The 12,417-nt window shown below is 42.0% G+C and overlaps 1 protein-coding gene across 2 annotated transcripts in view; it reads right to left on the bottom strand.

Annotated features, from left to right (window-relative positions):
- Nucleotides 1-3,173: 3,173 nt before the first annotated feature.
- LOC116987884 (platelet endothelial cell adhesion molecule-like) overlaps nucleotides 3,174-12,417 on the bottom strand; it is a 33,055-nt gene continuing 23,811 nt past the window's right edge. For both annotated transcript variants that reach the window (XM_033044186.1, XM_033044187.1), the window contains 5 exons: nucleotides 11,904-11,932; nucleotides 11,732-11,791; nucleotides 8,889-8,933; nucleotides 7,521-7,580; nucleotides 3,174-3,729 (listed from right to left, as the gene is read on the bottom strand). In XM_033044186.1, the coding sequence (XP_032900077.1) occupies nucleotides 7,546-7,580; nucleotides 8,889-8,933; nucleotides 11,732-11,791; nucleotides 11,904-11,932 (169 nt within the window). In that variant the 3' untranslated portion in view covers nucleotides 3,174-3,729; nucleotides 7,521-7,545. The remainder of the gene's footprint in view (nucleotides 3,730-7,520; nucleotides 7,581-8,888; nucleotides 8,934-11,731; nucleotides 11,792-11,903; nucleotides 11,933-12,417) is intronic.

Here is a 12,417-nt window from a genome sequence, read left to right as displayed (position 1 = left end):
CTCCCTACAGTCAAGCACGGGTTATGAACCCTGGTCTCTGGCGCTGTAAGGCAGCAACTCTACCACTGCGCCACCGTGCAGCTTATGTAATAAATATCCAAAACGTGATGCTGATTATTAACCAAATCTGTTTCATGTACTGGGTGAGGTAGAAGCTGATGAAGGGTCTCGACCCGAAACGTCACCTATTCCTGTTCTCCAGAGATGCTGTCTGTCCCGCTGAGTTACTCCAGCATGTTGTGACTATCTTCGGTGTTAGCCAGCATCTGCACTTCCTCCTTACACACAAGAACATGGGAGCAGGAGTCGGCTGTTCCCCAACAGTATTGAATGGTGGATCAGGCTTAAAGGGGCCGAGTGGCCTCCATTTGCTCCTACATTCTTCTAGCTCCTCCATATCTTCAATCAAGCATTCTCTGGGGGAAATGTTTTTTGTGCCATCGATACTACAGACCAATTGTTGACAGCTCAGTAGAGGGTTTCTGCAACCATTTCCTGTTCCCTCCACATCTTGGCCGCTTACCCTGAGTCATTTATCTCCCGCTGAATCATTTATTTTCCAGACTTCGGTTGTATATGAAAACAAGTAGGAGTAAATGAAACCTAAAATAGAAGTATTTTATCTTGACTAAAAAAACATATACATGTGGTTTGCTGCCTACAGTCATTTTATATGTGGTTTGATGTGAAAGTTGTCCCTTTGTGTGTATTTAATGAATGCATATTCAGTGTTGGTTTCATGTGAAGACAAGGATTGGTTGTTACCATTTGCTCCAGAACATTTGCTATTTTGGAAAAGCAGTGGTACTTTTTTGCAGAGCACGTTTTATCAGTCGTACACCTGGATCACAACATTCAAGACATTTGCCATCTTCACAACCAAGGCCAGGTACAGCTGTAGTAGTCGAGGCTGGGACTATCGCAGCGTTTAAGAAACAGCAAGACAGGTACATGTGCAGGAAGGAACTGCAGATTCTGGTTCAAACCGGAGATAGACACAAAATGCTGGAATAATTTAGCGGGACAGGCGGCATCTCTGGAGGGAAGGATTGGGTGACGTTTCGGGTCGAGACCCATTCACCCATTCCTTCCCTCCAGAGATGCTGCCTGTCCTGCTGATTTACCCCAGCATTTTGTGTCTATAAATCCAAGTGTTCGTAGTTTAGCTAAAACAAAGGTTATAAGAATCCAAGCATTGTTACAATGTCATTAGCAGCATATGTTCATGTTCTCCACTCTGTTGAAAGATGGAGGTGATCTATTGACTGCGTTAGACAGCCCAAGGTAGAAACATCCTTCATCAGCTAACGGAACCCAGTGAGTCAGGCAGCATCAGACTGAAGAAGAGTCATAGAGTGATACAGCGTGGAAACATTCCCTTCAGTCAAACTTGCCCACATTGGCCAACATGTCTCAGCTCCACTAGCCCCACCTGCAAGCGTTTGGTCCATATCCCTCCAAACCTGTCCTATCCATGTACCTGTCTAACTGTTTCTTGAATGTTGGGATAGTCCCTGCCTCAACTACCTCCTCTGGCAGCTCATTCCATACACTCACCACCCTTCACAACTGTGTGAAAAAGTTACCCCTCATATTCCTATTAAATCTTTTTCCCTTCACCTTAAACCTAGTCACCTACTCTGGGCAAGAGACTCTGTGAGTCTACCCGATCTATTCCTCTCATGATCTTATACACCTCTATAAGATCACCCCTCATCCTCCTGCGCTCCAAGGAATAGGGACCCAGCCTACTCAACCTCTCCCTATAGCTCACACCCTCTAGTTCTGGCAGCATCCTCGTGAATCTTCTCTGTACCCTTTCCTGCTTGACAACATCTTTCCTATAACATGGTGCCCAGAACTGAACACAATACTCTAAATGAGGCCTCACCAACGACTTATACAACTGAGACATGACCTCCCGACCCAAAATCCAATTCCCTCCACAAATGCTGCCTGACCGGCTGAGTTCCTCCAGCAGTCGGATGTTTTCCTCAGGATTCCTGCACCTGCAGTTCCTTGTGTGTCTCTATTTTCTCATCCTTTAACACACACAGTATTGTTTTCTGGCTGAAATAACAAAGACGCCCTTGAGGATCATGCGTCTTATTTTAAGCAGCAGAAGGTGCTGGAAATACCTGACTGGTCAGAATGGAGACAGAAACAGAATCAACACTTCGGGTTCTTGACCTATCACCTGAAGAAACATCGACTCTCTTTATCTCTCCACAGATGCTGCCTGATCTGATGAGTATTTCTGAAGGTAGACATAAAAAGCTGGAGTAACTCAGCGGGACAGGCAACTTCTCTGGAGAGAAGGAATGGGTGACAGTCTGGGTCTTCAGACTGAATCAGGAGAGGGGGAGATACAGAGATAAGGAAAGTAAGGTGTGAAAACAAGACAAAGTGGATGACGAGCAAGAAAAATGTAGAATAATAATAATAATAAACTTTATTTCGGATTCTAGGTCCAGACAAGGGACAACATTACATAAAAATACATTGCATATTAAAAACATCATAAAGTACATATAAAATCTGAGTATATCACTTAAAAGCATCATAAATGTTATATTAAAAAACCCCACAATACATGAATTAAAATCCAGAATTTAAAAAGAATGATCAATGTCCTACAACGAGACAACGATACCAGTGTCTTCACAGCTGGGATTCGTAGCGTGTAGTGCTAAACCTTATGTTTGACAAGGCCACAATAATTAAATTTTTTGAGTCATTTATACTGCAAATGAATTTATACATATGATTTCTTAGGATTGCTTCTAAATTACTGACCCCTGCAGGCACAAATATGATACTAGCACTACACCATCTAGGTTTCTTTAGCAGTGTTCTCATGGCATCGTTATAGGCCACCTTTAGTCTCTGCAAACTTGTCTTTCCATAGTTCGACCACAGGTGCGCAGTATAGAGTGGTGTGCAATATGCTCTAAACAGCGACATCTTCACCACATCTGTACACGCACCAATAGACGATTGTTAGCTAGGAGAAGGTAACAACAAAGCAAATAGAGATAAAATGTAAAGGAGGACAGTTCGACTAGTCGGAGAACTGGATAGGGGGGAGGGATGGAGAGAGGGGAAAGCAAGCGTTACTTGAAGTTAGAGAAGTCAATGTTCATACCGCTGGGGTGTAAGCTGCCCAAGCGAAATATGTGGTGCTGTTCTTCCAATCTGCGCTGGGCCTCACCCTGACAATGGAGGAGGCCCAGGACAGAAAGGTCTGCGTAGGAATGGGAGCGGGAGTTAAAGTGTTTAACAACTGTTTTATTTCAGTGAGAGTGTGACCTGCAGTTTGGTCATCCCAGGTGAACTAAATTTAGGAGCAGACGCTGCTCTATCGAGCGGAATAAAACTTGAAGGTTTATAATTGTTAAACGAAGAGGTGACTGCAGGATTAGAGACATAAATGATGCTCCGTGCCCGGCTGGTCCTTTGAACTAGTCGCCAATTAAGCTGCAGAACTCGGCTTGCTTCTACCAACGTGAAGGCCGCTGGAGATCTTGGGCATGTCAGGGATCCATGGGCCTCAAGCCCACCGCCCCTCACACAGCTTTGCTTTCCTCCACCACTTGCTCCCAAGGACAGATGAGCTCCTTTGTGGAGTCTCTGCCGCTGTGCTGGCTCACCTCCTTCTCCTCCTCCTCCTCAGAGTCGATGGGATAAATTCTGCAAACGGACCGGCCGTCGACCTTTATTTGGAAAAAGCTGCAGGAACAGAAATCAGAGAGAACAAACGCTTGAGATATACCCCAGAGCCCATTCAGGTTAAGTTTATTGGTTTAGGTTAGTTTAGAGATACAGAGCAGAAACAGGCCCTTCGGCCCACCTGGTCCGCGCCGACCAGCGATCCCCGCACATTAACACTATCCTACACCCACTAGGGACAATTTTTACATTTACCAAGCCAATTAACCTACAAACCTGTACGTCTTTGGAGTGTGCGAGGAAACCGAAGATCTTGGAGAAAACCCACGCAGGTCACAGGGAGAACGTACAAACTCCATACAGACAGCGCCCGTAGTCGGGATCGAACCTGGGTCTCTGGCGCTACAATCGCAGTAAGGCAACAACTCTACCGCTACGCCACCGTGACTGCCCCTGTGTTGGAGCGTTTTGCTTATTAACCATTTCCTCCTCAAATTCCTCTTCTTAGTCTGTCTCTGTAAAGGCAGATTCTTGCCAGGGAACAGATTCAGCACCGCAAGCAATCTGTCGATTGAGTCATACAGCACAGAAACAGGCCCTTTGGCCCAGTTCCTCCATGCTGACCAATATATCTCTCTGCGCTAGTCTCATTTACCAGCATTTGGCCCACATCCCTCTCATCCTTTCCAACTACGTACCTGTCTAATGTATTTTAAATGTTTTCATTCTACCTGCCTCTACCACTTCCTTTAGTAGCTTATTTCCATCACTCACCACTCTCTGTGTGAAAATGTTCTCCCTCAAGTCTCTTTTAAATCTTTTCCCACATCCTGAGGATGTGCGGTTGGTTAAAGGGCTGCTGTAAATGTATCTTCATTCATTCTGCTTAATTCATCTTCACTTATATCTTTTCCTTTTTACATACAGTGCCCTCCCTAATGTTTTGGACAAAGACCCATCATTTATTTATTTGCCTCTGCACTCCACAATTTGAGATGTGTAATAGAAAAAAATCACATGTGGTTAAAGTGCACATTGTCAGATTTTAATAAAGGCCATTTTTATACATTTTGGTTTCACCATGTAGAAATTACAGTAGTGTTTATACATTGTCCCCCCATTTCTGGGCACCATAATGTTTGGGACACAGCAATGTCATGTAAATGAAAGTAGTCATGTTTAGTATTTTGTTGCATATCCTTTGCATGCAATAACTGCTTGAAGTCTGTGATTCATGGACATCACCAGTTGCTGGGTGTCTTCTCTGGTGATGCTCTGCCAGGCCTGTATTGCAGCCATCTTTAGATTATGCTTGTTTTGGGGGCTAGTCCCCTTCAGTTTTCTCTTCAGCATATAAAAGGCTTGCTCAATTGGGTTCAGATCGGGTGATTGACTTGGCCACTCAAGAATTGACCATGTTTTAGCTTTGAAAAACTCCTTTGTTGCTTTAGCAGTATGTTTGGGATCATTGTCTTGCTGTAGAATGAACCGCCGACCAATGAGTTTTGAGGCATTAGTTTGAACTTGAGCAGATAGGATGTGTCTATACATTTCAGATTTCATTATGCTACTACCATCAGCAGTTGTATCATCAATGAAGATAAGTGAGCCAGTACCTTCAGCAGCCATACATGCCCAGGCCATAACACCCTCACCACCGTGTTTCACAGATGAGGTGGTATGCTTTGGATCGTGGGCAGTTCCTTCTCTCCTCCATACTTTGCTCTTGCCATCACTCTGATATAAGTTAATCTTCATCTCATCTGTCCACAAGACCTTCATCTAGAACTGTGGTTGCTATTTTAAGTATTTCCTGGCAAACTGTAACCAGGCCATCCTATTTTTGCAGCTAACCAGTGCTTTGCATCTTGCAGTGTAGCCTCTGTATTTCTGTTCATGAAGTCTTCTGCGGACAGTGGTCATTGACAAATCCACACATGACTCCTGAAGAGTGTTTCTGATCTGTTGGACAGGTGTTTGGGGATTTGTCTTTATTGTAGAGAGAATTCTTCTGTCATCAGCTTTGGAGGTCTTCCTTGGTCTGCCAGTCCCTTTGCGATTAGTAAGCTCACCAGTGCTCTCTTTCTTCTTAATGGTGTTCCAAACAGTTGATTTTGGTAAGCCTAAGGTTTGGCTGATGTCTCTAACAGTTTTATTCTTGTTTCTCAGTCTCATAATGGCTTATTTGACTTTCATTGGCACAACTTTGGTTCTCATGTTGATAAACAACAAGAAAAGTTTCCAAAGGTGATGGAAAGACTGGAGGAAAGACTAGGTGCTGAGAGCTCACCTATACCTGCATTAAGGAGGCAATTAAACACACCTGAGCAATTACAAACGCCTGTGAAGCCGTGTGTCCCAAACATTATGGTGCCCTGAAATGGGGGGACTATGTATAAACATAGCTGTAATTTCTACATGGTGAAACCAAAATGTATAAAAATACCCTTTTATAAAATATGACATTGCAGCATTTAAAAGGTATTTGCATGGTCACTTGAATTGTCAATATGTTAAATGCCTCTGGACCAAATACTGATAAATGGGTTTGGTGTTGTTGGGTACTGGATGGTCAGTGGGGACATGATGGACCAAAGAACTTGTTTCTGTGCTGAATAACTCAATTATTGTTTTATTTCTCTTGTATTAGTCAATTTAGGCAGTCCCTTAAGTTTAAGGATGAGCCCAGAGTGTTGGATGTTGCATGCCAGCTGGTACACAGACCTGACAGAGTTAAAACATGGTCTAATGAAAAGGACCAAGTTGGAGATATAGTTGGAGATCAGACAGTTCCAAGCTCATTGACCATGTAGACATCCTTTTGGAGCTATAGGGCCATATCTTGGCAAAACATCCCAGCAGTTCCAGCAGGGAGGATAGGCAAAGATAAGATTGAAAGTCAAATCCTCACCATTGATTTATGAAGATCTTTAAAAAGTTCAGATAAGTAAATGTGCAATGTCAGCAGGTTATAATCTTGGAGGAACACTTTGGTGATACATTGATCAATTTATCCGAAGGTAGACACAAAAAGCTGAAGTATCTCAGCGGGACAGGCAGCATCTCTGGAGAGAAGGCGTTTCAGGCCGAGACCCTTCTTCAGACTCAAAGTCATGGGAAAGGGAAACGAGAGATATAGACGATGATAGACGATAGATGAGAGATATAGAACAATGAATGAAAGATATGCAAAAATGTAATGATGATAAAGGAAACAGGCCTTTGTTAGCTGTTTGTTGGTGAAAACGAGAAGCTGGTGTGACGGGTGGGGGAGGGATGGTGAGAGTGGGTTACTTGAAGTTGGAGAAATTAATATTCATACCACTGGGTTGTTATCCAAATTGACCCAATGATCTACAGTATTCAGGTGGTTTTAGAATATTTCAATAACTTTACTGGGCTATTCAACATGAAATACACGTGAAAATATATGTATGATTCTTGCTTAAAAATATGTTTTTAAATATAATGTTTAATAAATAGACAATAGACAATAGGTGCAGGAGTAGGCCATTCGGCCCTTCGAGCCAGCACCGCCATTCAGTGATCATGGCTAATCATCCCCAATCAGTACCCTGCTCCCGCCTTCTCCCCATATTCCCAGACTCCGCTATTTTTAAGAGCCCTACCTAGCTCTCTCTTGAAAGCATCCAGAGAACCTGCCTCCACCGCCCTCCGAGGCAGAGAATTCCACAGACTCACCACTCTCTAATAAAATCCAAGAGATAAAATATAAAGGGTCAGTTTGCTCCCTCTGTGACAATAAATGGCAGACCTGTATAAATTAAATGAGTCCATCTTATCATGGTCACTGTTAACTTGGTGTGAGTAAAATAAATAACAGATATTACCTGCTTTTTTTCTTACAATATTGACTTAGTTCATTTCACAATCACACTCTGAATCAGTTCCTGCAAAAAACATGGTTTGTATGAGAAATGCTTAAAAAGATTTCATTGTTAAGAAGGAACTGCAGATGCTGGTTTAAACTGAAGATAGACACAAAAAGCTGGAGTTACTCAGTGGGACAGGCAGCATCTCTGGGGAGAAGGAATGGGTGACTTCTCGGGTCAAGACCCTTCTTCAGATGCGTCTCGACCCGAAACATCACCCATTCCTTCTCTCCAGTGATGCTGCCTAAAAGGATTTCAGGTTTGGTATAGATGTTCTCATGGGTTTAACATAGCTGGCGTCTCCTCTAAGCAGCCTTATGATAAAGGATTTTTTATTTTTCTAATATCTTGTCATTTGTTTGTATGATGTGGAATTGTAATGCTGAATGTCTTGATTTTTATGAATGCAATATATTATATCACAAATGTATAACATTTCTTCATCTCCAAAAAATGATTGGATTAGGATTTAGTGAAATGTCGCCATGTATGCAGTTAAATGCTTTACTTTGTATAAAAGCCAAATCATTTTGGCAGCCGAATGGTGCAACTAGTGGAGCTGCTGCCTCATAGTGTCAGAGATCCTGGTTCGATCCTGACCTGGGACGTTGTTTATATGGAGTTTGTACTTTCTTCTTTGGGTCACTTGGGTTTCCTCCATGTGTTCTAGTTTCCTGCTGCATCCAAAAGACTGTGGGTTGGTAAGTAAATTGGTCACTGTAAATTGCCCCGAGTGCGCAGGTGAGTGGTAGACTATGCGGGGAGTCACTATGAATTTGGGGAGAATTTTTAAAAAAGTATTAATGTGGGATTAGTGTAAAAGTGTGGCTGATGGTCGTCACAGACTTGGTCGGCCGAAGGGCCTGTTTGCTGTATCTCTCTCTGAATGTGACATGGGATTATGAATGGCAAAAATAAAAACAGAAAAAAATTAAGCACTTCATCTTATAGTCAGCAGGTGATTGTACAAGGGAATAATTACAGTAAGTCTCATTTCATTTCGGTAACTTTTCACCCAATATTTAAATAACCCATACGGCACTTTTAACAGGCCAGTGGTGACTAGTATCAACTCTCACATAACTGATTGGCTGATCTTATGGTTCCCACCATTTTGAAGTAGGCAACCTTTAGACTGCATTGAAATATTTATTAAAGTTGTTTGATCTGTTGAAACGGCATCACTATCACTTAAGTTCTCAGGAAATAGTAAAATATGAAACTAACATATAGTTTAAACTCTAATACGATAGTTTTGATATATCAAAAGTAAATCAAATTAAGCATTCTAAATTATATTGACAAATCAAATGTAAAACATATTACCAGTTCCTTTTGATGATGGGATGTTAACGTAGTCCTTATCCTCATCTGTGGTTTACAAATATATAGCCAATTATCAGATATAAGCAAGGACAAAGTTTTTTTTTGAAATTGTTTCTACTCGGGTAATTAAGCAGTTATAGCACTTTGCTAAAATCATCTGTCATTTATTAACTGACTAATAATAAAATTGTGAAAGAACATATACTAAAATAAAATTAGTCAAATGATGTCAGCTAATTAAACCTATTCATGAAATGTTTTTTTAATCATTGAGTGATGTTGGTACTTGGAAGTATTCAACAGTTGCAAAACGGGTGTCAGAGGTTATGGGGAGAATGCAGGAGAATTGGGTTAGGAGGGGGAGATAAATTAGCCATGATTGAATGGCCTAATTCTACTCCTATCACATGATCTTATGAAACCCTTTTTGGAGAACGTTTGGTAAAGAATGTGACCACTGTGTATGTTTTGCATGGCTGGTTTGCTACAAGATCCTCCAAGGAAGGTGTTGTTCAAATCATTGCAAATCTGGTCATTTTATGTTCTACCAGAATGGAGTCACCTATTTGGCTAATCAGGATTTGAGGAATTGAGCTTCCCTGATATAGAAGATGGATAAAATTAATATATCTGATTCAAACCATTATACTTGTATTTGGGTAACATGTCCTTCAGATGCCACTGAGAGAATGGAGCAGCTGGGCTTGTACACTCTGGAGTTTAGAAGGATGAGAGGATATCTCATTGAAACATATAAGATTGTTCAGGGCTTGGACACACTAGAGGCAGGAAACATGTTCCCGATGTTGGGGGAGTCCAGAACCAGGGGCCACAGTTTAAGAATAAGGAGTAAGCCATTTAGAACGGAGACGAGGAAACACTTTTTCTCACAGAGAGTGGTGAGTCTGTGGAATTCTCTGCCTCAGAGGGCGGTGGAGGCAGGTTCTCTGGATGCTTTCAAGAGAGAGCTAGATAGGGCTCTTAAAAATAGCGGAGTCAGAGGATATGGGGAGAAGGCAGGAACGGGGTACAGATTGGGGTTGGCTCAAAGGGGCAAATGGCCTACTCCTGCACCTATTGTCTATAGAAGCAGCATTGAATGTTAAATAATGTACACCATTGGAGGATGCTGACTTCATGATCAAGAAATATATACTTCTTTAGATGATTTGTAGAGCAATATGATAACAATGTTAACCTTGAATTGGTGTTGATTAATGTATATTGTTAGATCATAAGTGATAGGAGTAGAATTAGGCAAATTTACCCATCAAGTCTACTCCGCCATTCTATCATGTCTGATCTATCTCTCTCTCCAAGCCCCATTATCCTGCTTTCTCCCCATAACCTCTGACATCCTCACTAATGTGTAAGGAACGGGCAGGAGGAGGAATACAGGAACTTGACCAGTGCCTTTTGTGCCTGGAGTGAAGAGAACTGTCTCACCCTGAACACAACAAAGACTAAAGAGATGGTGGTTAACTTTGGCAGGTCCAAGCTCCCCCTTCAGCCGGTCAACGCTGCAGGGGCTGACATTGAGGTGGTGCAGACATATAAATACCTTGGAGTGCACCTTGACAACAAACTGGACTGGTCTGTCAACTCTGACTCCCTCTACAAAAAAGGCCAGAGCAGACTCTTTTTCCTCAGAAGGCTCAAATCCTTCAATGTGTGTAATGATATGCTGCACATGTTTTACAACACAGTGGTCGCAAGCGTTATTTTCTACGCTGTTGTCTGCTGGGGCAACAGCATTAGTGCAAAAAACAATAGGAAGCTGGTCAAACTGGTTAAACGAGCTAGCTCAGTGCTGGAGGGGAGAGTAGACTCTGGGATGGAGGTGCTTGAGAGGCGTATGAGGCACAAGGTGCAGGTCATCCTGAAAAACCCCGGGCATCCCCTCCATATAATTCTGGAGAGTCAAAAGTGCACTCGGAACAACAACCGGCTCCTCTCCCTGCCATGTAGAACGGAGCGGTTCAGGAGATCCTTCACCCCTGCAGCCATTAGATTTTATAATTCGGACCGCTAGGCTGTAGGGGGATGCATTTTGCAATTATTAATTTTTAACTGTTAATTATTGGTCTTTTTAAGTATTTATTGCTCTCAGGTAGTGTCCACATTGTATTCTATGTATTTTCTGTCTGCGTTCGTTTTGAATCTGTGGGTTTGTTGGTTGGGAGCTTCTGGACATCTGAATTTCCCTGAGGGGATCAATAAAGTATTTATTATTATTATTATTATTAATTGAGAATCTATCTCTGCCTTAAATATATCCACTGACTTTGAATTCCACATATTCACCACCCTCTGACTAAGGGCACAGCTTTAAGGTCAGAAAGGGAAAGTTTGAAGAAGATGTGCCGGGCATGTGTTTTACACAGAGAATTGGAACAGCTGCCAGGGTTGGTGTTGTGAACTGATGTGATGGAAGCCTTTAGCTAAAGGCATGGATATGCAGGGAATGGAGGATATGGGTCACTCAGGCAGAGGAAATGTGTAGGAAGGAACTGCAGATGCTGGTTTAAACCAAAGATAGACACAAAATGCTGGAGTAACTCAGGGGGACAGGCAGCATCCCTGGAGAGAAGGAATGGGCGACGTTTTGGATCGAGACCCTTCTTCAGACCGAAGAAAGACCATTCCTTCTCTCCAGAAATGCTGTCTGTCCCGCTGAGTTCCTCCAACATTTTGTGTCTAACCTGGCAGAGGAGATCAGTTTAACTTGATGTGATGTTTGGCAGACATTGTAGGCTGAAGGCCTTTTTTTTTACCATACTGTTCTATGTTCTATTAAATTGAGTACAATGAGGAAAATAGAATGAGCTTGTTGTAATTCTTACTTGGATGTGCCTTTTCTTTTACTTTACTGTAAACGGCCACAGTATTTTCTTTCACAGATCCTGGAAACAAAATGCAATAATTTTAAGATTTCCAAAAACAAAGGTCTTAGCTCAATAACATGATTTAGAATTATTTCTGAGCTATGACATAATAAGAAACAAGTAAATTTACCTTGATTTTGTTGTTTCACTATTTTGCGTCTGAAATCAGATTTTAAAATTGAATAACAAGAGATGAGATTTAGACGACTGCCATTCAAGAACATCTTTATTTCTTATCTGTAAAATCTAAATATGGGCATGTGTAAATTTAAGGGAAAGATAACTTGAATGGATCAAGTAACTTAACATTGATCATAGAACTAGTCTATTTTTGTTCTGTAAACTATTTTGATCTTGCTGGTAATGAACTGCTTTACAGATGGTCATCACTGGTACATCTGCTCGTCCACTCTTTCTGTTCCATTTCTTGACATCATTCACAGAGTGGCACAGATAGTAAAGCTGTTGCTGCTTCAATCCTGACCTCGGGTGCTGCCTGGTGGATTTAGGTGATCACTTGTGTAGTTGGAACATGTTGGATGTAGCTGGGACATGCGTGGGCAAGTTGGGTCGAAGGGCCTGTTTCCACTGTATCACTCCTTGACTCTTTGAGATTCCTTGGGTTTATCTTGGATGCTGTGGTT

This window comes from Amblyraja radiata, chromosome 26, assembly GCF_010909765.2.
Source record: "Amblyraja radiata isolate CabotCenter1 chromosome 26, sAmbRad1.1.pri, whole genome shotgun sequence".
In the NCBI taxonomy this organism is placed as follows: Eukaryota; Metazoa; Chordata; class Chondrichthyes; order Rajiformes; family Rajidae; genus Amblyraja; species Amblyraja radiata.
The sequence above is the reverse complement of the archived record's forward strand: the minus strand, read 5'-3'. Positions and strand labels throughout refer to the sequence as shown.